This window comes from Aaosphaeria arxii, assembly GCF_010015735.1.
Source record: "Aaosphaeria arxii CBS 175.79 unplaced genomic scaffold BU24scaffold_1, whole genome shotgun sequence".
Classification (NCBI taxonomy): domain Eukaryota; kingdom Fungi; phylum Ascomycota; class Dothideomycetes; order Pleosporales; genus Aaosphaeria; species Aaosphaeria arxii.
The window spans coordinates 1,319,960-1,345,207 of record NW_022983474.1 but is presented as its reverse complement, the minus strand read 5'-3'; the positions used below and the strand labels follow the sequence as shown (position 1 = coordinate 1,345,207).

At 50.2% G+C, this 25,248-nt stretch overlaps 6 protein-coding genes across 6 annotated transcripts; 3 read left to right on the top strand and 3 right to left on the bottom strand.

Moving 5' to 3' along the window:
- Window positions 1–1,289: 1,289 nt before the first annotated feature.
- Window positions 1,290–3,124, bottom strand: BU24DRAFT_456860 (uncharacterized protein; the record flags this gene model as incomplete). Its single annotated transcript, XM_033531483.1, has 7 exons — window positions 1,290–1,673; window positions 1,727–1,923; window positions 1,975–2,092; window positions 2,274–2,305; window positions 2,363–2,479; window positions 2,642–2,701; window positions 2,947–3,124. The coding sequence occupies 7 exons, from the start codon at window positions 3,122–3,124 to the stop codon at window positions 1,290–1,292; spliced, it is 1,086 nt and encodes a 361-aa protein (XP_033389170.1).
- Window positions 3,125–8,736: 5,612 nt separating this feature from the next.
- On the top strand, window positions 8,737–10,528 carry BU24DRAFT_9145 (uncharacterized protein). The gene is made up of 2 exons (XM_033534795.1): window positions 8,737–9,189; window positions 9,242–10,528. The coding sequence occupies exons 1-2, from the start codon at window positions 8,843–8,845 to the stop codon at window positions 10,521–10,523; spliced, it is 1,629 nt and encodes a 542-aa protein (XP_033389169.1). The 5' UTR covers window positions 8,737–8,842; the 3' UTR covers window positions 10,524–10,528.
- A 597-nt stretch (window positions 10,529–11,125) lies between these two features.
- Window positions 11,126–13,399, top strand: BU24DRAFT_416502 (uncharacterized protein; the record flags this gene model as incomplete). The annotated part of the gene is made up of 1 exon (XM_033526467.1): window positions 11,126–13,399. A coding segment is annotated over exon 1 (1,556 nt), but the record flags the coding sequence as incomplete, so codon positions are not given.
- Window positions 13,400–14,220: 821 nt separating this feature from the next.
- Window positions 14,221–14,884, top strand: BU24DRAFT_9135 (uncharacterized protein). Its single transcript, XM_033534794.1, has one exon. The coding sequence runs from the start codon at window positions 14,370–14,372 to the stop codon at window positions 14,772–14,774; it is 405 nt and encodes a 134-aa protein (XP_033389167.1). The 5' UTR covers window positions 14,221–14,369; the 3' UTR covers window positions 14,775–14,884.
- On the bottom strand, window positions 14,584–19,145 carry BU24DRAFT_416501 (uncharacterized protein). Its single transcript, XM_033526466.1, has 6 exons — window positions 18,437–19,145; window positions 17,680–18,111; window positions 16,655–17,613; window positions 16,133–16,603; window positions 16,029–16,081; window positions 14,584–15,951 (listed from the first exon to the last, which is right to left on the bottom strand). The coding sequence occupies exons 1-6, from the start codon at window positions 18,706–18,708 to the stop codon at window positions 14,995–14,997; spliced, it is 3,144 nt and encodes a 1,047-aa protein (XP_033389166.1). The 5' UTR covers window positions 18,709–19,145; the 3' UTR covers window positions 14,584–14,994.
- A 2,707-nt stretch (window positions 19,146–21,852) lies between these two features.
- Window positions 21,853–24,179, bottom strand: BU24DRAFT_361367 (MFS general substrate transporter). Its single transcript, XM_033524142.1, has 6 exons — window positions 23,899–24,179; window positions 23,527–23,836; window positions 23,412–23,470; window positions 23,323–23,362; window positions 22,779–23,267; window positions 21,853–22,726 (listed from the first exon to the last, which is right to left on the bottom strand). Exons 1-6 carry the CDS (start codon window positions 23,972–23,974, stop codon window positions 22,003–22,005), a joined length of 1,698 nt encoding a protein of 565 aa, XP_033389165.1. The 5' UTR covers window positions 23,975–24,179; the 3' UTR covers window positions 21,853–22,002.
- Window positions 24,180–25,248: the final 1,069 nt, after the last annotated feature.

The following is a 25,248-nucleotide window of genomic DNA, read 5'->3' as shown; positions in this document are numbered from 1 at the left end:
TCATTATTACATATATCATATTCCTGAGATCATCATGAGCATAAAGCAAAATATAACACTCCTCTTCCTCCCCCTTCAAATCAGTGACAAGCGAAACAAATAGAAACTTCGCCCCCTCCTATATCTCGTATACCAGCCCAGATCCAATATTCCTCACGGCGGCGCTAAGACATACGGTTTGCTCGTGGCAACTGGACAGCCTTGTCCAACTTAGCTTCACCGGTGACAACAACAGTATTCACCATGTACACACTTGAAGAAACTACCATTCCTTCAAGACACATACTAATTGAAAAGTACTTAGCCCTTGCTACATCTTCCCGGACTTCGGCGTCGCGGTCGTTTGATGTACCGCTCCGACTTAGGAGCATGACGTTCGTCTGTAGGATAGGTATACTCTTCTTGGTCTGCCTCTGAGGTACCTAAGCATTATCACAACGTATCCGTTTGCACAGAAGATACAGGTAGAAAATCATGGATGCGACGGCAGATTGCCACAAAGCTTACTGCTATCTGATCAATCTCATTCGCACGTACCAAGGGTCGTCGCACGCAACGGCTACGTCCCTCAAGAGTCTCGCCCCATCCCGTCCTCACATTCGTCCGTAACGCGCGGATCGGAGTGTTATTCATCCCCCGTGCCGACTACAAATCCTACTCGTGCCATCTCCATACGCGTGTCCATCATCCATGTCCATACAAACCGCGTATGACGTTATCTTGGCGGTTCCCATTCCTCCAGAGATACTGCTCTATTAACGTAGCTGAAACAATCATATCACACAAGCACTATGGTATCTTTTGCTGAACATTAAGAAATGATATGATACTTCCTGAGAGAACACCTTAGGTACAAAGAGAAGAAAAGGGAAAACAAAGAGACCTCCTTTCTTTCCCACCTCGTGTCCGTCTTTTCCGTCCCTCAAAACCCTATGCATGCCAGCAGAGAACCGTTGTTAGGAAGATACTATCAGGAATGTCAAGACACTAAGTCCGTGTGCGAAAGGAAAACTCCCCCACCAGGGGAGGGCGCATAACATGTGTCTGTCGTTCAATTTCAACCAAAAGACGTGTGAGATCGCCAGGCGATCGGGAGGGGGGAAAGAAGTCGTAGTCGAGAAACTAGTGATGTGCATAGGCATACATTATTCCGTGGCTATCGTCAAATATACGGTGTTGATGTAGGGTGATTTGTGGTGTGATTACGTTTTCCAGGCTCGGTAGCCTTCCCCATCAGATCGGATTGAGAAAGCTATGCTAGGATCGGTCGTCCAACGGTCGGTCGCTGTTTAGATAGCAGGCTCGGGAACAGCGGCGGTCTCGGGAGCTGGCTCATGCTTGGGGGCAACGGGGAAATCCTCCTTCTTGACCTCGGGTGAGGCAGAGCGGCCACGGTACTGGTTGAAGGTCTCCTGTGCCTTGTGGGTGTACTCGCCGGCATAGGTCTGGAAGGTCTTCGCAGCCTGTCCGGTATGTTGTGCAGCCAGATCACGAACCTGTGCGGCTTGCTGGCTGGCCAAGCTGCTGGCCTTCTCGAGGTGTGCATCAATGACCTCCTTGTTCTTGATGTAGATCAGGGGAGCCAAGTACGCAACAGTAGTGGCAATCAAGCTCAATCCCCAGAGTGGCACGAACTTGATGAGGAAGTAGGAGATGAAAGAAGCGAAGAAAGCCTAAGTCATCGATTAGCTGGGTTTGGAGGGCCAGGGAATAAACAAATGCTTACTGCGCCCGTAGCGTAGACATTCTCGGCGAAGACGATCCTTTGCGACTCGATGACGAAGAAGTTGATGAACTGCTCCACATCGTCGAGAAGGCGCTCAAGAGAAGCCTTGGGAATAGTGAAGTATGTCCTGGGGCGGAACTGAGAGGTCAATCCGCGGCCCAAAACAAGCTTTCCGGCGACCTCGGCGGTGGCAGTTGCTGGACATCATAAGTGATAAGTTTACAGAGTTTGTATCCGGGAACACGTACCACCCAATGTGAGGTACAAAGCCTTGAAGATGTAACGGATCACGTTCAGGTATCGAGCGGCGAAGATGAAGAGAACGGAGGCGGCGAACGAGATGGCGGTAGCGCGAGGGTTCCTCCACTATACAGAGTCAGAACAAGTCTCATGAGGAGGTGTGTATTTTGCCAGTGTCGTTGCCTGAGAAGCTCATGCCCGCCTACATACTGCTGCCCAACGCGGCACGAGGGCAAAAGAGGAACAGCTAACTTCAGGCATGCGGCCAACGACACTGATTGTAGGATAGGGAAGCTAGGAGACGTACGCTGAGAAGGCGATAGAACAAGCTGTGGTAGTCTATGTTCAGTCAGCCCCTACTCCACACAAAATAACAGCTCGCGTGCGCGGACATACGGGTCAAGGGCTGTCCGGTCGCAGCAGGCTCATCAGGCGTTTGACGGGCGTTGGCGAGGTCGGCAAATTCGTTCTTTGTCTTTGCAGTCTCTGCCTTGACATTTTGGGCGACAGGACCTAGGATAGTTAATATCTAGAGCTCGGGGCCTGGTGTGGAGGCATTTTCTGTGATAAGGGACACTGTGTCGCGAGACCACTCGTTAGCTTTTTTTTGAACATGTGAAAGTGGAGACCTGCAAGAAAGCAGGAAGTGGTGTGTGTGTGATGTACGTACCTCACCATTTTTGAGGTTTTGAGTAGTCGGGTGGTTCGAAACGGCGGCCATTGCGTTCTGTGCAGCTGTTGAAGCTTGTTAGAGAGAAGAGTGGAGAGAAAGCAGGAGAAGGAGAAAGAGGAGAGTGGATGGTGTGCGAGGTGCAGATAAGACTGTTGGTGCGGTGTCTAGGTGCACAAAGTACAAGGTAACGAGGAGAACCTAAGGAGACTGTACAAAGTTAGGCGCGGTCTCGGCAATGCCCGGAGGGGTTCATGGCTGGATTTGGTTCTACTTGTAGTAGCTCTGGTCCGCCGCCTACGTACCTTACAGTTTATGATGCTATCCTTTGTGGAAGTCGTGCTGGTGCTGGTAGCGGGTTGCTGCTGGCTGTGGTCTGAGGCACCGTTGGTAAGGATGTCGGCGTTGACGGGTGCGGAGGGATCCAGATCGTCAAGTGCTGGCAAGTCGTTCTTGTCGAGATTGATTTGCGGCGGCGCGTCAGACATTTCTTGTTTTGCGAGCCGGTACGGGCGATATGCAGTGTAATGGTTGGGAGCTGAGCAAGCTATTGCTTTTGCAGGGAGGCCGCGTAGAGTTCAGTTTTGAGGATTGATCTACGCCTTCGAAGTTAGAGGTGTGCTGGTTTTTTTTCTGCTTTCGGGAGTATGGAGAGAGAAGAAGAAGATGATGAAGTAAAAGAAGAAGATGTATGGGATTGTGTTTGTGCTTAAGGGAAGTTTTGTTGTGTGCGTTGACAACAGCGTCACAGACTGTTTGGGGGGCAGCAGGTGGGCTCGCGTGCTTGCTACTCTTCAGGTTGTGGTTATGACGTTTCACGCTAATTAGTCTCAGGGTAGGGCTCAGCAAAATATAGTCAACAAACATGTTATTAATTCCTGTCTCGCAATCATCTTCTCCACTTTTAAAACAAAAAGGGGGAAAGGAGAAGAGTTTGTATCATCAGAACGATGTCATCGCTACATAATTACGACCCAGGCACCGATCATGGCCACCACACTTCTCGTAGGTGGAACATTGGAGAACCTTATGGGTTGGGCTGGGCTGCACTCCGATAATACATGGTAGCAACTGCCACAGTAGGTAGAGCCTGCGGAGGAAATTGCGTGTCGCAGCAGCCTGGAAGAATAATGCTGTGGGCAGGAAGGTGCAGTCCCAGTACAAGCAAAGACAGTTCGTGAAGGAGAAATGGTACACGAATCAATTAATTATTTGGTTCTCATGAATGGAGAACATATTAAATAAGTGGAAGTATTATTGCAAGTGCGGTAGTCGTGGCTGGCATGTGAAAATGAGCATCCCACCACCCAGCTGTCCCAGTCCCAGTCCGCCGTCTACCAAACAAGCTCTGATGATGACGATTAGCCCACCCCAATCAAGTAGACTACCATTGACTACCACAAACTACCCACAAAAGCGATGATGCAAGGCTGATGAGCACGCGAGCATCCATTCCTCACCTTTCCTCTCCATACTTTCAGAGAATCCCATGCGCAATGGATCTTTTCTATTCATAGCAACAATCCCTTTGGGAATATCCAACATCATTGACCCCTCATCGTCAATCCATTCCACCACCATCACCGACCATACCACGTACAGTACGGGTGCGGCTAAGGCATCGTATGTACATCATTGCCTACCTGAGCGTGGATCCCTTCTTCTGGATCCCTGGGAACATCCGCTGGCGGGGTGCGGACCTGCATCCACACAGCATCTACTAATCACCTGGGTAGGTAGTTACCCAGGTGCCGGGCCAGCTTTCGCTCTGCTTTCCACTTTTGCGGGATTGGTAGTGTTGCAATTGTCCATGTGCAGAGTAGTAACTAGGCTATGTGCTTTGTCATTGTTAAGGTCCAAGTGGTTGTTCCCTATTCACAGTTCACCATCAAGATATATATCCAGCGTAACAAACCTCAATTCTGATAAGACATTGTTTTGCTGATGCAGAAAAGCGTCCAACAACAATCAGATATTTCCGGATTCAAAACTATGATGCAAGAAATCCTTACAACTCCAAACGTATACTAGGGTGGGAAGGCCTCCGCATTGCGGACTGGTGGTGCACCAGCATCTCTCTACCAAGCATCACCAACACAGACGATACCATATCACTACCTAACAGCAAACATCAATATCAAGATCCTGATACTACTACTAGAGATCTTTATGATACGACTATAGACTCCGATCACCGCGGAGCAATCCAGTCCTTCCCCGACCTCTCTACCTCTCTCTGGCTATGTGGCAACCAATCCGCTACGCATTCACCATTTTCGGGTCCACCAAAGTTCGGTGCGGGTCTACCATCTACCCACCTAGGTCTGGCCAGACTCTGTACCTGCCTGTGTCTCTGGCTCTGGATCTCTCCTCTCCATGTGCCTGGTGAACGGGACAAGAGTCACGGGACAGGACAAGTACGAGTTCCATTGTTCCAGACTGCACGACCACTTGATCATCTCCAGTCAATTGGCATCTGTATATAATGAGTACGCGGCGGTCGATTGTCAAAGCCTTCTGACGAGTACGTAGGCGATGTGGGCCACGCGAGGTGTTGGATTGCCAAATCCAGCACGGTGGGGAGATGCCGAGTTGAGTGTGGGAAAGGGGAGCCTGTTGTAAGCATTTTCATCTTTCCTTTTCCTACTCAATGGAGATAGACAGCGATGATGAATATTAGCAAATTGTCTTGGCGCAGAATGACAAATTTGCTCTCAAGCAGCAGTTCCGTTTGTAGGGAGTAAAGGCATCGCCATTTCTTTTTTTCATTTCCTTTTCAAATACGGAAGTATTTAAAAGAACCAAGTTATTTGCCGTATACGAAGCCGAGAAAGCCCGATCGTGGATACCAAGGAGGACCCGCTGCTTATGAACCAATATTTTTCCCCATTGCCGATGATGAAGCTTTGAAACGATGCCCTGGCGCCGAAGATGAAGCGGTGGTGATGATTATGAGATGCCTGGGCGCGCATCTTGCATAGGGCAACGGACTACGACAGGGACAGACATTGTTAAGTTAGTGCGCGGATCCGAAACGGTAGCGAGGGGAGGAGGAGGGCTTTTGTGAGGTTAAATAAAATGATGAATTGAAGTTTACTTGTTGGATGCGGTCCAACTGGATTAGTAAAGCTTGGTTCGGAAGAGGTACGGAGACTTTTTTTTCACGGTTGTGGATGGGGCCGAGCGGCGGTGTGAGCGGTACGAGGTGAGGTGCAGAGGAGAATTGGCATGGTGAATGGAAATCGTCGTCGGTTTGAAGGATGATGGATGCTTGCTCATGAGATAGTCCCGTTCTGCCATGTGGTAACATGTGCTCCGGTCAGCCTCGGGTGTCGCCTAGATAACCGTCTGATGGGCACGAGGACGAGCCGGAGCGGAGCAGGGAGCGGTTGGGGAAACTGGACATGTGAGGAGTAGATAGATAGCTGGGCCGGAAACAGACCTTCAACAGGCGACGCGGGGTTATTGTCTATTTCACTTGGGAAGCCTTAAAGTCTTGGGAATAAGAGTTGCTGTACTGTGTAGTTACTAGGTAGAGTTAGAGGAGAGAGAGATGCAGGGTGTGCTTGGATCCATCCACCATCCTGGCTGTCGTCTGTCCTGGGTGGGGGTCGACCACCCAGCCCACCCAGCCCAGATCGGACCTTTTCCCTTTGCCATACAATACACAGTCCTGTGAATTCGCAATTCAATTTTATCTCGCAAATCTTGACAAACGCAGAAGGTCATTAGTTCAACCATTGTCACAGTGTGCATGTAGGTATGTTATCGATGCAAGGCCGATAGCTGGCCATGTCGTGTCATGGGAGAACGCCGACACCAATTCAACAGCGAGGTAATTGCCCACACAGGACTCCGTACTCCGTATGTCCACATGCACACATACGCACTCGACGCATTGAAGATCTGCTCGTTTGTACGGCGCACTATGGCTGGTGACTTGCTGCGAGGGGGCAGATGGCGGTCTACACGGTACGAATAACTACAACAATTAATACCTCGCAACAGGGTCTCCGTAGTCTCGTAGATGCAGCTACAATGCCCGCGGGCGCCAGCGTGACCTTTTCAAGAGGGTCGACCTGAAATGGAGGGAAGATCGAGACCACCGCAGCCGCAGCGCCTACAGCGGGACAAGGATCGTCGCAGGCCCCACCATGGAGGTTGTCTGTCTGTGGTTATGGACTTACAGTTACCTCCAAAGCGGTCAGATTCAATAGTCATGCCTGACATGCAAAAGGGACCTATAAGCACATGAGGCGTGTGATGTGTCTTAGTTGGCTGGTTGGTAGGTTGGTTGGTGACAGATAATCGGATGGGATCGATGGGGTTGATCACACACATAATATACACAAACATCCACGAGGCAGAAGACTGAGGAGGATGATGAGGAAGAGGCGAAGGAGTATGATAGATGACATCTCAAAGGCAGGCCAGCGCAAGACAGGGCAACGCAAGGCAGCGCAGCCAATAGTTTCAAGGCAAAGTAACCAACAGAAGATGTGTTAGGATTTCCAGGTCCAAGGACTTTGCTGAGGTAGGGTAGATAATAGCTTCTGTGTTGGGTATTGTCACTCGAGTCCGGACTGGACTGGACTGGATTGAGCTGGATTGAATCGATGGTCGCACTTGGTAACTCGTAGCTGAGGATCGACTTGTCTCCGCACCAAAAATCGAACACGCCAACCAACGTATACTTCGTTGTCCCTTGTCCTTGAATCTCAAATTCCCCCAAGCCAATCTGCGAGTACCAAGGCCACCCGGCGCGTTTGGCAGAGACATGACACTCCCATGGATTTGCTTGTACCCGCTCCCCTTGCCTCGTGGACGTGGGCGCGATAAGTAATTTCTGTTTACACCGTACCGTATAGCAGGTAACTAATGTGTACGGAGCCAATGTGTCTAGTATTCGTTATTGTGCCTGGATTATGGTATCGTTATTGTACGGAGTCTGAATCAGGTATCTATCTATCTCCGTCTACCTAGTTATCTGGCTATCATATCATGTTGAGCTAGTGGCGAGGTGGTCCCGTGTCCGTATGCGAACAAATAGTATGTCCGGACATGCGTACAGGTAGGTCGTTTAGGAGTGTATGCGTATGTATTGCATTGATCTGGGCAGGTAGGCTGGCTTGTGAATGGCGTCTGTTGTGTTGATAAAGAGTGGGTGTGAGTGGGTGGAGGGATGGACGGATGGGGGAATGGAATGGGTGGGTTGGCATGGCATGGCATGGCAATAACGTGTATCTTCTACCGTCTACCTGTACTGTGTAGTGTGTACAGTATCTTTCCCTGGATTGGGAGGAGTAGGAGTAGGAGTAATAGCAAATACTAGTAACAGTTAAGAGTGGTCACTGGTAGTCGATCCTCGTGGTGGTTATGTTATCTATCTAGTGTGTGGTCTGTCTCATCATTGAACCCTTTGAGTCTACCCATAGTCTCATAGTCTCATACCAAGTCTCCTACTAAACCCCCATATACCTTGCGATAGCCGCCCACCCACTCATCTTCCCTTTCCCTTTCCCTCTCCCAACCTCCACTCACTCCTCTTCCCTCTTCTTCAACCCTCTCTTTCTCTTTCTTTCTTTCTCTCTCTCTCTCTCTTCCTCTTCTATCCTCCACTTCTCCACATACCTCACCGACTCACACACCTATGACCTATATCCTACATCGACATCTACACTCCCGCATCTTCCTCTACCAGAATCGCCCCAACCCAACCTTCAACCATATCGCCATCACCACCTATCGCAAACAAACTCTCCTCCTCGTATTGATTCCGCGCTCTCGGTACCCTGCACACTGCACACTGCACACTGCACCGCCCAACCAACCGTGCACCGCACCGACTGTCCATTCACACAATTACCAATTAACACGCAATCCCTCCTCCGATCTCTTTCAAATATTATACGAACCATCATACCATACCTATTTGTATACTCGTTCGTGTACCCATTCGTGTACACCTTCGTATACCTATTTGTATTTGTATAGTATTACAGATATGGTCCATGCGCTACCTCCGCTACTACGACTTCGCCTTCATTCATACATCAACGCCGCCCCCGCCGCTGCTGTCACCGTCACTGTTACCGTCACCGTCACTCAACACCCACGTTGATAATACTGCCACCCAAACAGCTCGCCCTCTGCGGAGGCACGAGTCTGTTCGCTAACATATCCATATCCATATCCTCGACGGCGCCATGATACTCCCACGGACCCTCTACAGCGATGTACCACCAGAGCGCCGCACTCGCGTATCCAACAACCCTACCCTCCTGTATAGCTGGTGGTGCACCATCTTCTCCCTCGTCATCATAGGCTTTCGCATCTCTGGTCGCTATATTCGCAACGAACGACTCTTCCGCGAGGACAAAATCATGGCTTTCGCCCTCCTTCCGCTTCTGGCAAGAATGGGCTGTATCCATGTTGTCCTTATCTACGGCACCAACAACGTTGACGCCGATGGCCTTACTGATCCCGTAAAGATTCATCGTCGCGAAATTGGTGCAAAGTTGGTTCTTGCAGCAAGAATCTTCTACGCACTATTGTAAGGTGTACCGTCATTACTTTGCACATGTACATTCTAACGCCGTGAATAGCATTTGGACAGCCAAGTTCACCGTCTCCGAGTTCTTGAAGCGCATGACGGAGCGTTTCTGGAAGCGAGGGTACGAATTCGGCCTGAGAGGCATCCGCGTCTTCCTCGCAGTCACCTTTGTCGCTGTCGTCATAGCCACTTTATCAGAATGCCGTCCATTCAATCACTACTGGCAGGTCATCCCGGACCCTGGCCCGCAATGCCGCCAGGGCTATGCGCATCTCCTCACAATGGGCATAACCGACATCATCACCGATCTACTTCTGATATTCTTTCCTATTCCGATCATCATGCGCTCCGGTATGGGCAAGAGGAGAAAAGCGTCCTTGATCGCCCTCTTCTCCCTGTCCTTCGCGCTCATCGCCATAACAGGAGCGCGCATTCCACTCGTCATTCATCGCCGCGGGATACAGCAATTCCGAACCGTCTTTGCATCTTCCGAGATTCTGGCTGCCGCGCTTGTTTCCAATGCCATCATTCTAGGATCTTTCCTCCGCGACCGAGGGCCGAAGAAACCAAAATACAAGCCTAGCTCTGCGACCGATAGTATGGACCGCCGGTCTTCCCGCCGACAAACCCTACAGCAGTGGGGCAGCGATGAAGACCTTGCCCGATCGCTAGGTTTCCGCGCAAATCCTGAACTGGTCCACGAACAGGACAAAGCAGCGCGTCCGGCACCGAAGGCTGACGTCGGTCTCCTGTCACGTCGCTCCGGCCAAGTTGTACCTTTCAATGATTCGAATTGGAATTTCCCACCGGCGGAAACGACCGCATCGCGCGAGAGTGGAGGACTGGATCCGACCGCTAGAGCGGTAGACGAGCCTTTGGTCAGCCCAAGAGGAGCGAGAAGAGTATCTTTTTACGATGTCGGAGGTCTGTTGGAGAATGGGCAAGCTCCCTCGCCAACCGATTCGGTAATCGCTCACGACTTCGCGACCCAGCAGCCCAGGAGGGGCTCCAGGGCGTCCATTCCGACCTTCTCGAGCAGTCGAACCACCCTACCTTCAGCCCGTCGATCCTCACGTGTTTTGGAGGAATCACAGGACCATGAACTGGCAGTCCGAAATAGCCAGCAAGCTGCGGGGCCTGTTCCATCCGAGACTCAGAGGTCCGCAATCGAAGAAGAAACCGTCTCCCCCACTCCAGAGCGCCAACGCTCACCGCGCCCTTCTCGCCCGCCTGCTACTCCTATGAGGGTTCGTAGCCCAACTCAAACTAGTTTTGGCAGCCTTCCATCTTTAAAAGACGCTGGCGGACTACTTTCCAAACTTGATACTCGATGATACCCCCGGCTCATTGCTGGACGTTTCCTTTTGTTTTTTGCATGTCAATTTTCTTCATTTTATTCGAGATATCCCCATGGTGACGGCGTTCACTGTGTGTACACGAGACATGCATCATGATACGAATTTCCTTTAAGTCACATGCATATGTTATGGGCCGTCGGATTTTTAGATCCGGTGTGAGGTCACATACGACTACTTCAACATATTTACTCCTATTGTAGGAGGAGTCAAACATATAGGTAGCGGAAATTTCTGTACGATAGATTAAAAAATATCGAGCATTTGCGTGGGAGTGCAGGTCGCGATGGCGTAGGTCAAGCCGGCCTGTGCTGCATTTGCAGATGCACCATATAATGCAATAATCAACATCTACCCCATATTGTCTTACTCCTGCAGGTTGTGGATCCCCGGTATTTACAGATGAGAAGGAAGAGAACCCCCTGGTTGGGGGCCATCTTTGTTTAAATGAACCAACCGTCTAGCGAAACGAACGATCGGATCCATTACCAACAACATTCCTTGTTCAACGTCAAGCGCTGTCCCAATATATTGGTCACCTTTATCCACATTATCCCAGTCGTTGATCGCTAACGTCATAACCATAAATCAAAAGATCAGATCCCCGGTATTAACATGCGTAAACCCGGCATTTGGGTCTTGGCAGAACGGTAAAATCTACATCATTAAATCGTCGCAGCCTCATGGTCAATACTGTGATTTTTGCATCGACGATTCCGCTTCCCTGTCGCCACACCCGCAACTCTAATCTGTGAGCGTCAAAGCGCCCTCTCCACGATGCATCCAAAGTAAAATCTACGCGAACGCATTGTGGATACCCAGAAAGCCACATGAACTCGGCTACAAACGTTGTTGCATCTTGGCAACTCGACGACCCGGAGCTAGTTTGTTGAAGGTTCCCCAACAATCCTCCTTTAACACACTCGTCTGCTTCACATCTGTATGCACGAACTGGCGTTTGGTAAACGACGATGTCGGAAGTTGGGGACGATATAGAATGGGAAGGCGATAGCGAGCCATTCCTGCCGTCCGCACAAGCTCCGCCTTCCCTCGACGAGATTATCGCACTGACTCGCAGCGAATTGACCTCCTCATCTTCACAGGATCATGGCAATGGCAGCGATGATATACAGGAATGTGGCCGTCCCGCGCTCTCGATCCTGTCGAGGAATCCAGATGCGGCGATGAGATTGGCGTACCAGAAACTTCACGATGTGCCGTATAAGGATGTCAAGACCTGTTGGAGAAGACTGTACACTGATGCTGCATTGTGGAAGGTTCTGGGGATCCTAGAGTCACAGGTGCAGATTAACGAACGGAGGGATTGTCCGGGTAAAGAAGATTGGGTCACAGAGGTTGTGAAGGTACTCGATATGGCGCTTATTCTGACCGGGGCTCCTTCGAGGGAGGAAGTGTTCGAGTTGATTTTCTCTGCATTGAATGGCGTTATATCAAAAGAGCGTGAAGAGCTTCAAGGAGGAGGCCGACCACCCAAGAGACGGAAACTTGACGAGAAGATGCACGTTCAGAACGATTCCTCAAAGATAGAACAAGAAGCAATACCCGAGACTTTTCCAACTACGATCAATGACGAGCCAATTCTCCGCTTCCCTATCCCTCGCCTGTCCAACTTCTCACTCTCAGCGTTCCAATCCCGCATTTCAGATCCTTCAACGGCACACCAGCCATTCGTCATAGAGAACGCGATATCGTACTGGCCAGCCCTGAGTGATAGACCTTGGAAGAAGCCATCGTACCTCCTCTCGCACACCCTCAATGGCCGACGGCTCGTCCCCGTCGAAATCGGCAGGAGCTACACCGACCAGGGCTGGGGACAAAAGATCCTAAGTTTCGGCGACTTCATGACAGAATACATGTTCCACGATCCGACGTTGTCGACGACCACCAAAACACCTGCACACGACAGAAAGACAGGCTACCTCGCCCAGCACGACCTCTTCGCTCAAATCCCATCCCTCCGCGCCGACATCAGCATCCCCGACTACTGCTACGCCGACCCGCCTCCTCCCCTCAACACCACCACCCCAACATCACCCTCATCGCCGAAGCCTCCTCCTCCACAGCCAAAACTCGAAACCCCCCTCCTAAACGCCTGGTTCGGCCCCGCAGGCACCATCTCCCCCCTCCACACAGACCCCTATCACAACATCCTCGCACAGGTCGTAGGCTCAAAGTACCTCCGGCTCTACGCCCCCTCGCAGACCGCCTCCCTGCACCCCCGCGGCGTCGAGGGAAACGGCGTGGACATGAGTAATACGTCTCGCGTTGACCTCGACGAAGCGATGCGTGTGTTTCCCGACATCTCGCCATTCACAGCTGGTGGTGATGCCGATCTGGACGAAGATGGGGAAGGTAAGAGAGAGTTCGAAGCAAGGTTCCCGAAGTTCAGGGACGCGGCGTACGTGGAGACGGTGCTGGGGCCGGGCGACTGTTTGTACATACCTGTCGGGTGGTGGCATTACGTGAGGAGTTTGACACCGAGTTTTAGCGTGAGCTTTTGGTTTAACTGAGGGGAGTTTGTTGCTTTGCATATCTATGTTCTTTTTTTGGGATCGTGGGGTGTCGATATTCTAAAGAGGAGGAAGGAAGGTCTATATAAACTGGGAATTGAATGTTGGAAGTGATAGAGACGAGAGTAAAGGGTTTAGGATTTCTCGTGCTTTGATATCAAGAGAAGTCGATCAAAGAAACGATTTGGTACCTTGGGATATTAGACATACATGATCACTTTATGTCTTTCGAATGGTTACATACATTTGAGCCTCTTAGCACCCACGATTTCTTTTACAATAGCCAACACCACTACTACCATTTCAATTCTAAACCAATCTCTCCTCTACTTTTCTGCCCCAACAAGCGGAAAATATCACGTATATATCATGTACGTATTGACCCATATCAATGAACCCAGATAAAATGCATCAGAAATTAATCAGTGATATCTGTTTCACTTCACGAAATGCACATGCTTCCCTCCCTTTCCCTCTCCAGCAAAGAATCGACGAGTGGCCGAATGCTATAGACATAATTTGTAGTCGTGAGAACTACCAGTCCCCATCCCCATAAGAGAGAAAAAGAAGGGGGATTAGGGAAGTATGAGAATGAGGGGAATGGGAGGCTTATTTGATGAAGCGTGGAGTCCGGGTAAGTAACTAGCTACCTGAGAAACATAGACAAATGATGGGAAAGGAAGGGGGGAATGCATGCTTGATGGACATAGGTGACGGGGAAAAGATATGTGTATGTATGTATGTATGTATGTATGTATGTATGTATGTATGTATGTATGTATGTATGTATCTATGTATGTATGTATGTATGTGTATCTATGAATTGATCGGTCTGACGGATAGACGTAAGTGATATATGTAGACATACATGTGCGAAGTTCACACATTCATATCTCTACCTTCTGAATTCTTTTTTTTTTTTTGGGTGATAGAGAAAATCAATTTGTATATGACGCATCTACCTGTTCACAACAAATACTATATACGTAAGTGCATACATACAAAACATCTTTGTATTTATCATATCTTTTTTCATATTAAAAGGAATAGTTTAAAAAAACAAAATCCACACTATGTCAATCTACACTTCTAGTAGTAGTTTGCACGAATAAAAAGCACATCTCCATTCGTATTAATTTATTTCCTTCATATCTTTGAAATTGACATACGTATGAGGCGTCCATGTATTTACATCATACCTTCCACGCATCATCGCACGCACCCAATTCGCCCCTATCGGAGGTCGCCGACGCCCGTGAGGTAAAACGCCCGTATTGGTATCCAACCACTCACAATGGAGAACAAAACGCACTCCCTCGAAACCTCTAATTCATCAAAGATCGTAAAAAGAGTAGGCAAGTTCGATGGGGGAAATATCGCGCGGAGTGAGATTGAACCCCGCACGCGTACATACACACATACATCATTATACACGCACGTACACTCGCACAAAGAAAACGCAGGGAAGAAGAAACGGGAATGCGGTAGGTATCATATCGTATCAAGTCCTTATCTACAGGGTCGGGTTGGAGAGGCACTGGGAAAAAGGCATGCATATCTGTGGTATAAACAGCCGATTGGACGGGGTGCCGGAATCATCCAATCGCGATCGCTTTGCGTGTCCTCCTTCTTTTTACTTGCTTTTTTCCCTCCTTCTTCTTGCCTCGCATCGAGGTTTGTGTGTTGTGTGAGGGTGTGAGACTCAAGAGGGTGTGTGGCGACTACCCCACGCGTTCTGGTGATCGTTCCTTACTTGACTCCACCCCCACTCGTATGCAAGCCTTTCCTGCATGTATGTGTTTGATATATGTACGTAGAGGGTGTTTGTACTCCTCCGGACAGTGGTGGTGGAGTGGTGGCAAGGTAACCACGCAAGGATCGTGATCGTAATGCTTTCAAGTTGTTTTTTCTCCCTCTCTCTAAGCACCATTGCCACCCCCCGGACCGAAAAAGAATCCATCGAAGAGATCGAAGCCGTTCCCGTCGGCCCAGTCGTGCGTCCCATCTGCGAATCCCATGCCGAATCCTAGATCTTGGAGACCGCCCACTGCGTCGCTCACGGCGGCGTTGTAGTTGCCTCCTTGCCCCTGTCCGAGAGTCGCCCCGGCCTGATTGGAGACTGGGAACGAATCCAGGAAGTCGAGCTCGGAGAATCCAAGGTCCGGGTATGCGGATGCGACTTGTTGGGAAAAGGTGTTGTATGGGAGAGTGTTTGTGACTTGATATGGGGATGTCATTTGAGCTTGAGAGATGGGCGGAGTGGTGGATGTGGGCATGGATTGCATGTTGGGGTCGAAGTACGCTTGTTGCTGCTGTTGCTGCTGCTGCTGCTGCTGGCGTTGATGTTGATGTTGCTGTTGGTGGGAGTGGTTAGGTAGTGGTGGCGACATCGTTGCATCGCCTTTCAATGGTTGCATCTGCATCGGCTCCTGCTTGATGGCCTGATGCGGTGGAGGCGGAGGCCGCATGCTGTTGATCTGATTAGATATTCGACTAAACGACCGTTTATCGGTCTCATCCTCGGAGAAAAGATCCCTGAGATTCATGTCGAATTTGGGTATTGCTCGTTTGTTGTGATGAGTAAAGTATGTGTTGGCCGGGAATCCCGTCATCTCGGTATCCTGCCTTGCGCCTGCATCTGATGCAGGCATGAATGTAGCATTGCTTGGATGGGCCTTTTGGGTGTGGGCATGGTTTTGTGGTAATGCGCGGAGTGCCGAGGGCCCAAAACCTCCCGAAGACATACACATGGATATGGTGGCTTTGCTCATACGGTCAAAGGCATCACGACATGCTTCGGCTGGAGGACATTTCTCGATGAGGTCGCCTAAAACGGATGTCGCGGCTAGTACGGTAAAGTCGACGTCGTCCAGAGACTAGGCGATGTTAGATACATGGATCGAATGTTGCGGGTGTAACACAGCGTCACGTAGCGTCGGAGTTATGAACCTACCAAATGACTGCGGACTATAGGAGAATGCCAAACCGCGTAGAGGAAGGATATTCCTGGGTCTTGTTAGCACTAGTCTCTGCCTGCATCTTGAGTGCTTCACTTGCCAGCCATGAAAAGATGATGTGTTGCCAGGAAGGTATAATTCACGAGACGGACACGGTGCAGCTGGCGGTAGAGTTTGAGGACCTTTTGTCCCGCCTCAGCAACTTTCAGAAAGACGAGCTCCTCGTCCTCTCTTTCCTCAACGTTCGTTAATGAAGGACTTCCAATATTTCCATCGGTTTCACCAAGCTCGTTAGCCAATCCCGAGGGTACTGCTAGACTCTGTCTGTACAACATTATGATGGCCTGCCAGTAGTTGAGTTCGAGGAAGAGTGGCGAGAATTGAACGCCTGCATCCTGCTGCGTTGGTGCTGAATCCCTCCATTCTAGCAGACGCTTGTCGATGTCCACACGCCATGCACGAAAAGAATCGAAATTCGTCAGAAAGGGGGAGGGTAGCTTTGTGTGCATGTAGTCGTTGCCCTGGTTGGCCCCACTCGCCCTTGCTTGCTGTGCTTGCCGATGCTGTAGTACTATGTGATATTAGTCGTAGCGAGGGACATGCTGGTCGGACACAATCTTACCTTGCAAAATTTCTGACTGTAACAGCCTGAGCCTGAAGTAATGATGTGCAACTATCTTGTAGCTTGGAAATTTCGGGTGGTTGCGGGATTCAATAAATCCTTCTTTCGTGATGAAACGATCGTCAAGTAACGACGGGAACTCGGTCGTTACGACCTGATCTGTGATACCAAAGGGCCTTCCTACACAGGTGGAGACGAGCCTGTCGAGAGAATAGACGCACCACCATAACCTTCTCCGAAGATCTCGCACCCATTGTCTACGGCCCCTCTCTTTAGCATCGATCTTCCTGCTACTGGTTGCTGCAGAACCAGCATGGTCTTTTGCTTCATGTTGCGAACTAGGTTGATCCTCCGATCCTGAGCCATCGATTCCTACACCGTCTTCGTAGTGAAGACCAAGATCGACACCTAGGCGCACTGCAACACCAACGATGTACCACAGACCGGGCGCAACGGGCCTTAATAGTGCAAACCCTGCAAGTAGGAGAACGGCTTGTAACTCTTCAAGCCCACCACCAAATCCATCAGGCCGGTCTGCCGCTGGTGAAGATCCAAGGAAATTCTCAAGGTGGACGATGGCCGACGCGTGATATTCTTCGGGTTGGTGTTGCTGTCCTGCAACTCGCCGCTTCTTGTTACTCGGAGATGAGCCTCTCGATCTCTTGGGAGAGTTACCCGCATCCGAGCTCGGGGATTCCTCTGTGTCGGAACTGCCCAGAATAATACCCGCACCGATCGCAAATACGATGTTGAGCATGTAGGACTCGCGTGATGTCCTACTTCGTTCACCTGAGGTGTACACACGCTCAAACATCTCCATAAATTCGCCGCGGTGCAATATTGGAATCTGCGGGTTTGCGTGTTCGAAATACAATTCAACAAGACGGGTTCCGAGTTCACGGTCTGGGAAGGGCGCCGGCTGTATGGTAGGCTTGGTGTGGAGCCCAAAGAAAGTTTCCCTACTCGGACATCAGTACTCCGTACCAACGAAACAATTATAACCCTTGCAGATGGAATTGACTGACCTCATGGAGGTTCCCCCATCTGCCACATTGCCCGTCAATGATTTGTTTCCTCGCACGCTCCCTCGCTCCGAGGAACCGCCCGACACTGAGCTTTTGACGGCAGCAAAGACAACTCGCGCAAACGAAATGCCAGAAGTTGACCCCAAGAATCTGGGATCGCTCGCACCCTGCACGGATACCATGCCTATATTTGAAACCAACTTCGTGAGCTTTTCGCGATCATATCTTTCATTTTCTTCCTTCGTGGAGCTCGACGCTGCCCTTGCAGTGCCATTGCGAGCCGGCGCGGATCCATTGTAGTTTGTATTTGACGTAGATCCATTGGTACCCTCGAAGCTCGGGTTGAACTCCTCGGCAGCGGAGAACGCGATATCCTTTTCCTTCAACAGAGATTCGAGATATGTGACACGGGTTTCAAGATAATATACATAACTGGTGCAGAGTCAGTCACTGAGATAGGTTGCGCAATGTGTATAGAAATTCCCGCAGCGCTTCAGAATGGCATGAGAAAGTGTCAATGATTATCGCGCCTCTTGATGTGCACCGAGGTATACCCCTACAATAGTATTCCACGACCACGTAATGCAGCCCGGACATAGCGGGCTCAAGAAAGGCCCGGAATAATATTTCAAGCAACATAGGACGAAAGGGAAGCATATGGTAAAACTTCGCGATAAGCTTCGCGATAAGCTTCGGGGTCCAGAGTCTTTCCTCCTCCATAGTTTCAATTGACTGATCACGGATATGCAGCACCCACCTTCGCGGAATTTCCCTCTTAGTGATGGGATCGTACCCAACGCACTTGACACTTGCTTTGTCGCATGATGCGCAGGACGGGAGGCGCTGGTCGCAGCGGTTCTTGCGCAGGCGACAGCGGTTGCAGGCGCTCACGTTGCGGAAGGAGGAAGCGGAGGAATTCGAGGCGGAGGAGGCGGCGGGCGAGACGGGCTTCACGTTGGGAGCATCTTGTGGGGAGGTAGCGTCGCCGTCATGAGTAGACTCCTCCAAGGAGCGCTTGAGGCCGGTCATTGGGGCGCATGGCAGGTCGAGGGTCGGATAGGGTGGATGTGTAGTTGTCGCGAAATGTTTAGGTTAAGCAAGCAAGCGATAAGCTGGGCCCCCGCACCTTGGACGCAGACGGAGCGCGTGCGGAGTAAGCGACGGCGACCGGGGGAATCGCGGAGATGACGCTGCGGAGGAGGAGGGAGGAATATGTAGTGAAGAAGGGAGAGGGGAAGAGGAAGGGAAGAAGAAGAAGAAGAAGAAGAAGAAAGAAAGAAAGAAGAAAGAAAGAAAGAAGAAAGAAGGAGAGGAGAAGGCGGCACAGTAGAGGAGGGAGTGGTGGTTGTAGTGGTAGTGGTTGGTAGTTTGTAGTGCCCATGTCCCAAAAGCAATAGCGGCCGAGTGTGTATCTATCAGGCAGCCTAGCAGTCTAGCAGTCTAGCAGTCTAGCAGTCTAGCTTGTGTGGGAGGGTGGGATGAATTGGAGAGGGAGGGGAGGGGGGACTTGAGGAGAGGGGAAGTTAATTAGTTAGTACGGACTGTGTAGTAATGTATGGCCGGTCATTCTAACTACATACATGGCAACTATAACACAAATTGTTAGATACTGTGTAGATAGATCATAGATGGACAGGTAGATATTATGAGTAGCTACTTGTACATTATCTACCTATCTCTCTTATCAAAGCCGAGATGGATACTAAGGAATAAGTGGCTCATGGCTCAGGGAAAAGATCAATAATGTATCGAGTCTGGACTGTTATTTGTTGCGCTCTGGACATGAGTAGCGAATCAAGTAATTACCGACAAGCCGAGTCAGCAAACATACATACACACACACATGTACATACCTGAAGGCTAAGAGTGGTTACAATCTCTGCACTTTCTAGTGGGAGTTGACATACTCCGTAGAGAGAAATACTTGTATGTACGCTGTCGTTTGGCTGATGTTTGTTTGTATGTGCGAAGTGGGAGGCCTAACCTTCATAGACGAAGCTATGGATGGCTACCAAAACATAATCCGCGTGACCGCATGGATAGTCACGATACCTAGGTACCGTACCTAGATAGTAAATTAAGTCCGTAGAGCTAGGAACATTGAGAAAAGAAGTGCGAGTGCGAAGTACCATAGTTTCAGCCAACCGAGGCTTCTCCTGATTCTAGACTACTACGCCGCCTTTTCTGACAATCAAAGACAAAGGCAAAAAGGAATGAGTAGAACATAGAAGACAAGGTGACGACGATGATAAATCTAAGTCTGACTGAGTGACTGACCGGTCAAGGAGAATATTGTAAGAACATGCCTACTAGTAGCAGCGGGCCGCCCGTATAGATGACATCTGCGGGCTTAGCCGTCCCGGGGCACAGCAGAGCGGCAAGCTGGAACCATAGGTACCGAGTAATCACCATCATCACCATCATTGACAAGTGACTTGGGGTATGTAGAGAGGCAGTCATCATCCAGGCTCCAAGGCGTACAGGTAGGCATACATATGTATATATATACCTAGGTGCGTATATAAGGCCAACCATACACCTATATGTGCAAGCAGTTATATACATATATACATAATTACTTACTTACTGACTTACATAGTCCTGTATATAGTTCTACCTCCATGCATGCATGCATACGTATGTACTCCATACATAGGTACATCCTAATTCCTTATTACCGACTCGGGTCCGCCAAACACATCTGAATCCCTCACGTATGTACATAACTACATACGTACATCCATGTACATGTACATACACATATCACATTGCACACCTCACATCTCACACCCACAACTAACTACATACGTATACCAGCTTACCAAAGAAAGACGGCAAAGACCGAACCCAGCACAAACATGTACCATGACAATGACATGAACCAACCTACGAAAGTCCATTTCCCATCACCGCCTCGCACGAAATACCCCTTCCCCCCATGGTGATGACCATCCACCGCCCGCCCGCCACATCCCATCCCTCTGACTCGTGTCCGACATTGCCGTTCACACGCATGCATGCTTGGAACAAACCGTACCGGGTAGAACTGAAAACGCAATCCCCTGCGCATCGCACACCGATGAGAGTGAGGCGTTCGTCGTGAACTGTGGATGGGGCGGAACCGGGGATATCACTCATGCGTGATATGTACATCCCTCCGTAGGTAGTTCCTGTGGTTCGTGTGTAGGTAGGTAGGTGCGTTTGCGTTTTGCAGTTGCGTGGCCACGCCACACTACATGCACCACACGACTCCTCCCACCGCTCGTTCGCTCGCTCCGGGCGTGATGGGACGGATGGGATCCTTTGGTTGCGTTCGTTCGTTCGTCACTTCCTCTGGCGCCCCCAATTCCCGGGTAGGAGTTGGTTTCGAGATGGGGAATTCTGGGGTTGGTGGCACGGAGGCGGAGAGGGAGGCGAGTAGAACAGATGTTCTGTGACGCATGTTCATGCGGTATCATCCGTCCATGGACTCCCAGCCTCCAGGCCAGGCCGCTCTGCCAGCGTTCGCCCCATTTGTAAGGGTGTATGTATCTACGTGGTGTCCGAATGTGTACATAGAGTCATAGACTATTACTTGCGTACGAAACACCTACCCGTTCTGTAGGAGAAAAAGAAAAGAAAAAGTAAGGCATACGAGGTCAATTGTCAGAAAAGAGGTTCTGGGTTTCGCGGCGAGTCATGTGTATGTGTGAATGTCAAAGCGTTGTGGAGTTCAAATAATAGATGCGTGATATTTTTGCATGAGCAAAGACGGTGTTTCTAAAAAAGACGATGATCCTCCTTCCTTATCCCAAAATGGATGAAAAGTGAAGAGAAAAAAGACGAGATACTAAATAGATATAAAAAAAACTAGTGCTACTGGGGTATTGTAACCAACGCCGGTGTGCCCTCGAACTCGAGGTGCCTTGTATTTTTTTTGCCCAAGCTCCCGTCTAAGAAAAAATGTGGTTGCTGTTTTGCTTCGCGATGAGGAAAAAAGGAAAAAGGAAGATGGCCGCCCCCATATTACAAAAGATTTCCGCTAAAATGGTATAAAAGATTATGAAAAACCCCTTCCGTTGTTGTGTTTGTGAGCGCCGGCCATATGCTGGTGGGTACCCACTGTGGTTTCGTTGGTATCGATCGACGATGTCTATAGTCTTTGTTGCTCAAAAATAATGAATCCGAGTATTAGAAAAATCCCAATAAATAACTCCTTTTTGGAAGAGTGAACTCCCTTTGCCGCGTGTGAAAAGCGGTGACAAGCTGTCCTCCCGCCCGGAGAATGTCGATCCTAGGGGGTTTGAATCTGCGATGTCTTCGTAAACCAGCTAGTCGTGCTTATCATTTCGAAAGGACGGAGTTGACCGTGTCCTCCTCTGGCGTTAGGGTCATGATGGAGTCGACGTCCGAGTCAGTGTCGTCCAGTGCCTCGCGGAGCCCCAGCTCTTCGTCATCAACGTCGTCCACGTTGCAGAATCCCGGTCGCCGTCTCTCCTCTTTCATGAACGCACCGGGGATCCAGGCCGTGGCTGCTACGCCTGCGCACACCCACCACGCGAGCCCAGATACTCCCATGCCGGCACCAATCGAGTCGACCGCTCCCGCGATGGTTGGTCCGAATCCGCGGCAGACACTCGCGGAGGAGGCCGCTGCGCCGTTCAAAGTGCCCAGCACCTTTTTCGAGGGAGCAGCGTTCGCGAGCATCATGTTGAGCGATGGGTAGGACATCGATTGAGCGGTAACCTTCCACACGAGAAGGACGAAGATGCCCGGAATTCGGAGCGGCTTCGGCAGAAGCGCAAGGTAGGGTGCCATCACGTAGAGGAAGGGGTAGGTCGCGATCGTGATCCAGAAAGTTCGGAGACTGCCAATCCTCTTGTTGACCCAGGGGAAGACGACAACTTGGGCAATCATCTGTAGGACTCCTTGCACGGCCAGGATGCTGCCAATCTTCTGGGTGGAGAATCCGAATCCGCCCTCGAATTTGAAGGGAAGCTCCGGCTTTTTGGTTGATTCGGGATGTGACATGAGAATTGGGATGAGCTGCTCTAGGGAGATGGTGTGGCTGTTGATAATGTTAGCTAGATTAGTAGTCAAACGGAGGAAGGCGCGCTTACAAGGCCAACAGTCCAACGCCGACAATGTTCAGGCAGACCTGCTTCGTGAAGGCACTGCGAACGGTGGACGATTCTGAGCCCTTCTCCAGGGTGAATGGCGGTGGTTCCGCGATGGAGCTGCGGGAGCTGCACAATGTTGGGGAGCTGCTGGTGCTTTGGTATGTGGGCGAGCCAGGGCCTTCGAGCATGGCTTGCATTTCGTCGATTGATGCATCCTTGTCTGTCAAAGCTGTGTATGTTCCCTTGCTCCACACTTTCCTGAGTAGCCATTGCCCAATCTCAAGGCCCCGGTCTTTCTCGAATTTCTTGTCTTCGTGCGTCTCTTCCAGGAAAAGGATTCCAACGGTAAGGCCAAAAATGACGACAGCTGCGCAAACTAGGTTCGGGAGAAGGTAAGGGTAAGTTTCGAAGAGGGTTCCGGCGAATGTGTCGGGGAAGCTGATTGCTGGCCGCGCCAGGATTCCTCCAAGACTGGCGCCAATGATTGTACTACATTGAAAATGTTAGATGCGTCGAGCGAGAAAATTCGAACAGAGAAACCCACCCAAGGCACCAGATGAATGGCATAATCGAATAAGCGCGTGCTGGGTAGGTTAGTTTCGTAGTCCTCAGTACTGAGCATGGATAGCTTACGTTGGTGCTTCTCGACCGTCACCAATTCAGCGACAGTGGTTTGAAGGACACCAATATTTCTAGGGAAGTTCAATTAGTGCAAATATTCAGCTTGTGCTGGTTGTGAAAGACTCACCCATTCAGCAATCCACCGAGAGCGCGAGCTACCAGAGCCATTGGTAGGTTTTGCGCGAAGCCGAACAAAAGCATGCTCAATCCAGTTCCGAAAAGACCCCCAAGAAGGACCTTCTTTCGGCCCACGCGATCACTTAGTCGTCCCCAAAACACGCCGCTCGCACACTCTGCGAAGGCGAATGCAGATGTGACCATTCCGGCGTACACAGATATTTGCGCCTCGTCGTGTGCAATGCCAAAGTCGCCAACCATGTAGTACACATATGGGAAAATTGACATGAAAGCAATTGGTTCACATATCCGGCAGAGCGCTTTAAAAAAAGTTGTAAGTATTTAGAAGTTGTGACGGCATAGGCAATTGACGAGCACTAACCAAGAATAGCCATTTGCCTGGTTGGGAAGGGTGTATTGTCCCTCAAGAGGGTATTTGCTCCGCGATGCCGAGCCATTGGTACTAATATTTGTAGGTGGGTGACGGTACGATGTTGGAGAGAGATTTCAGAAGGTAGTTGGTGTAGAGGTAATAGGAGTGGCTAAGGTGTGGCGTGGTGAATGGTAGCAGTAGTCGTTGTAGTGGTAGTAGTAAAGCAAAGCTAGAAGAAAGAAACGAAGTGTAGAAGCCAGCAGTACATATGTAACATGTGTGTCAGGACAGACCACCAGTACGATCAAGGTTTTAAGGGGAGGATCAGTTTGATATTGACGCGAGCGTCACAAGATATATAGGGAAGAGCAAGATTTAAGTGGCGTCCTGAATGGGGATGGGCCAGTGCTAGGTAGGGACAAGGATGAAGCGGCGGGGAGGAAACGGAGAAGCAGCGGTGATTGCTGTGGAAGTGGATCTGTGGTAGTGGGCGGATACAGACAGCGGTAGGGCCAGCAAGTGTAATGACAGAGGAGGGCACAGATGGGCGCGGAAGGCCATGGCGGCGTGGACGAAACGGAAGCATGATTCTCAGTCTCAGTCTTACTCTCACGATAAGCGACCAGGTGCTGCTGGTGCTGGTACTGCTGGATGCTGCGCTGGCACATCCACACTACACAATACCTTGTTAGGTATCCACGGGCAGGACAGCAGAAGACACCGTTAGGACGGATGCCATGTCACCTGTGACTGTGACTCTTTGTGTGTTGTGGTGGGTAGCTGTGCATCTATCCTGTCCATCCGTCCTTCCATCCGACCATGCATCCACCACAAGGGAAACGAGAGCAAAGAGGACTGGATACCTAAGAAGAAAGATGGGGAGCTGTTGTAACCCCTGAGCAGCAGCCCACTCGTACCAGTAACTAAGTACCTAAGTGCGAGGGCCAGGGTAAGGGCAGTACAGAGTAGAAGCTTTTGCACCACATTTAAAACTAGGTAGGTAGAGTGGGCTTGTGCGGAAAACCGTGGCATTGGGCGTGCTAAACAGGATCCGAGTAAGGCGGAACCGGGGGGAAGAGGGGAACAAGATGATGGATGAGAAAAGAGGAGACCAGGAGACAAGGAGACGAGGCACTAATTGCTACTGGTAGCAAGCACTACCAGGTTAGGTACAACCCAGCGTACCACGAGAGAGAAGAGAGGTAACTACAAGTAGAGTCTAAGAGATGAGGAGAGTACGAGAAAAAGAGACGAGCGACGTTGGAGCGACAGACGCTTAGGCTTGGGCTCCCAGAGGCTGAACATCCCTGCCATACGCGCATGGCATGGTTTGGTAAAACCGCCTGCAGGAAAGGCAAC

Excerpts from the sequence above, each read along its gene's own strand:
- BU24DRAFT_9145 (XM_033534795.1), top strand. The coding sequence starts at position 8,843 with ATGATACTCCCACGGACCCTCTACAGCGATGTACCACCAGAGCGCCGC. Across the intron at positions 9,190-9,241 it reads AGAATCTTCTACGCACTATT|CATTTGGACAGCCAAGTTCA; the intron begins GTAAGGTGTACC and ends CGCCGTGAATAG.
- BU24DRAFT_9135 (XM_033534794.1), top strand. The coding sequence starts at position 14,370 with ATGGAGAACAAAACGCACTCCCTCGAAACCTCTAATTCATCAAAGATC.
- BU24DRAFT_416501 (XM_033526466.1), bottom strand. The coding sequence starts at position 18,708 with ATGACCGGCCTCAAGCGCTCCTTGGAGGAGTCTACTCATGACGGCGAC. Across the intron at positions 18,112-18,436 it reads AAGAGGGAAATTCCGCGAAG|TTATGTATATTATCTTGAAA; the intron begins GTGGGTGCTGCA and ends ACTCTGCACCAG. Across the intron at positions 16,604-16,654 it reads ACAGTCAGAAATTTTGCAAG|TACTACAGCATCGGCAAGCA; the intron begins GTAAGATTGTGT and ends AATATCACATAG.
- BU24DRAFT_361367 (XM_033524142.1), bottom strand. The coding sequence starts at position 23,974 with ATGGCTCGGCATCGCGGAGCAAATACCCTCTTGAGGGACAATACACCC. Across the intron at positions 23,471-23,526 it reads CTCGGTGGATTGCTGAATGG|AAATATTGGTGTCCTTCAAA; the intron begins GTGAGTCTTTCA and ends GAACTTCCCTAG. Across the intron at positions 23,268-23,322 it reads CCATTCATCTGGTGCCTTGG|TACAATCATTGGCGCCAGTC; the intron begins GTGGGTTTCTCT and ends TTTTCAATGTAG.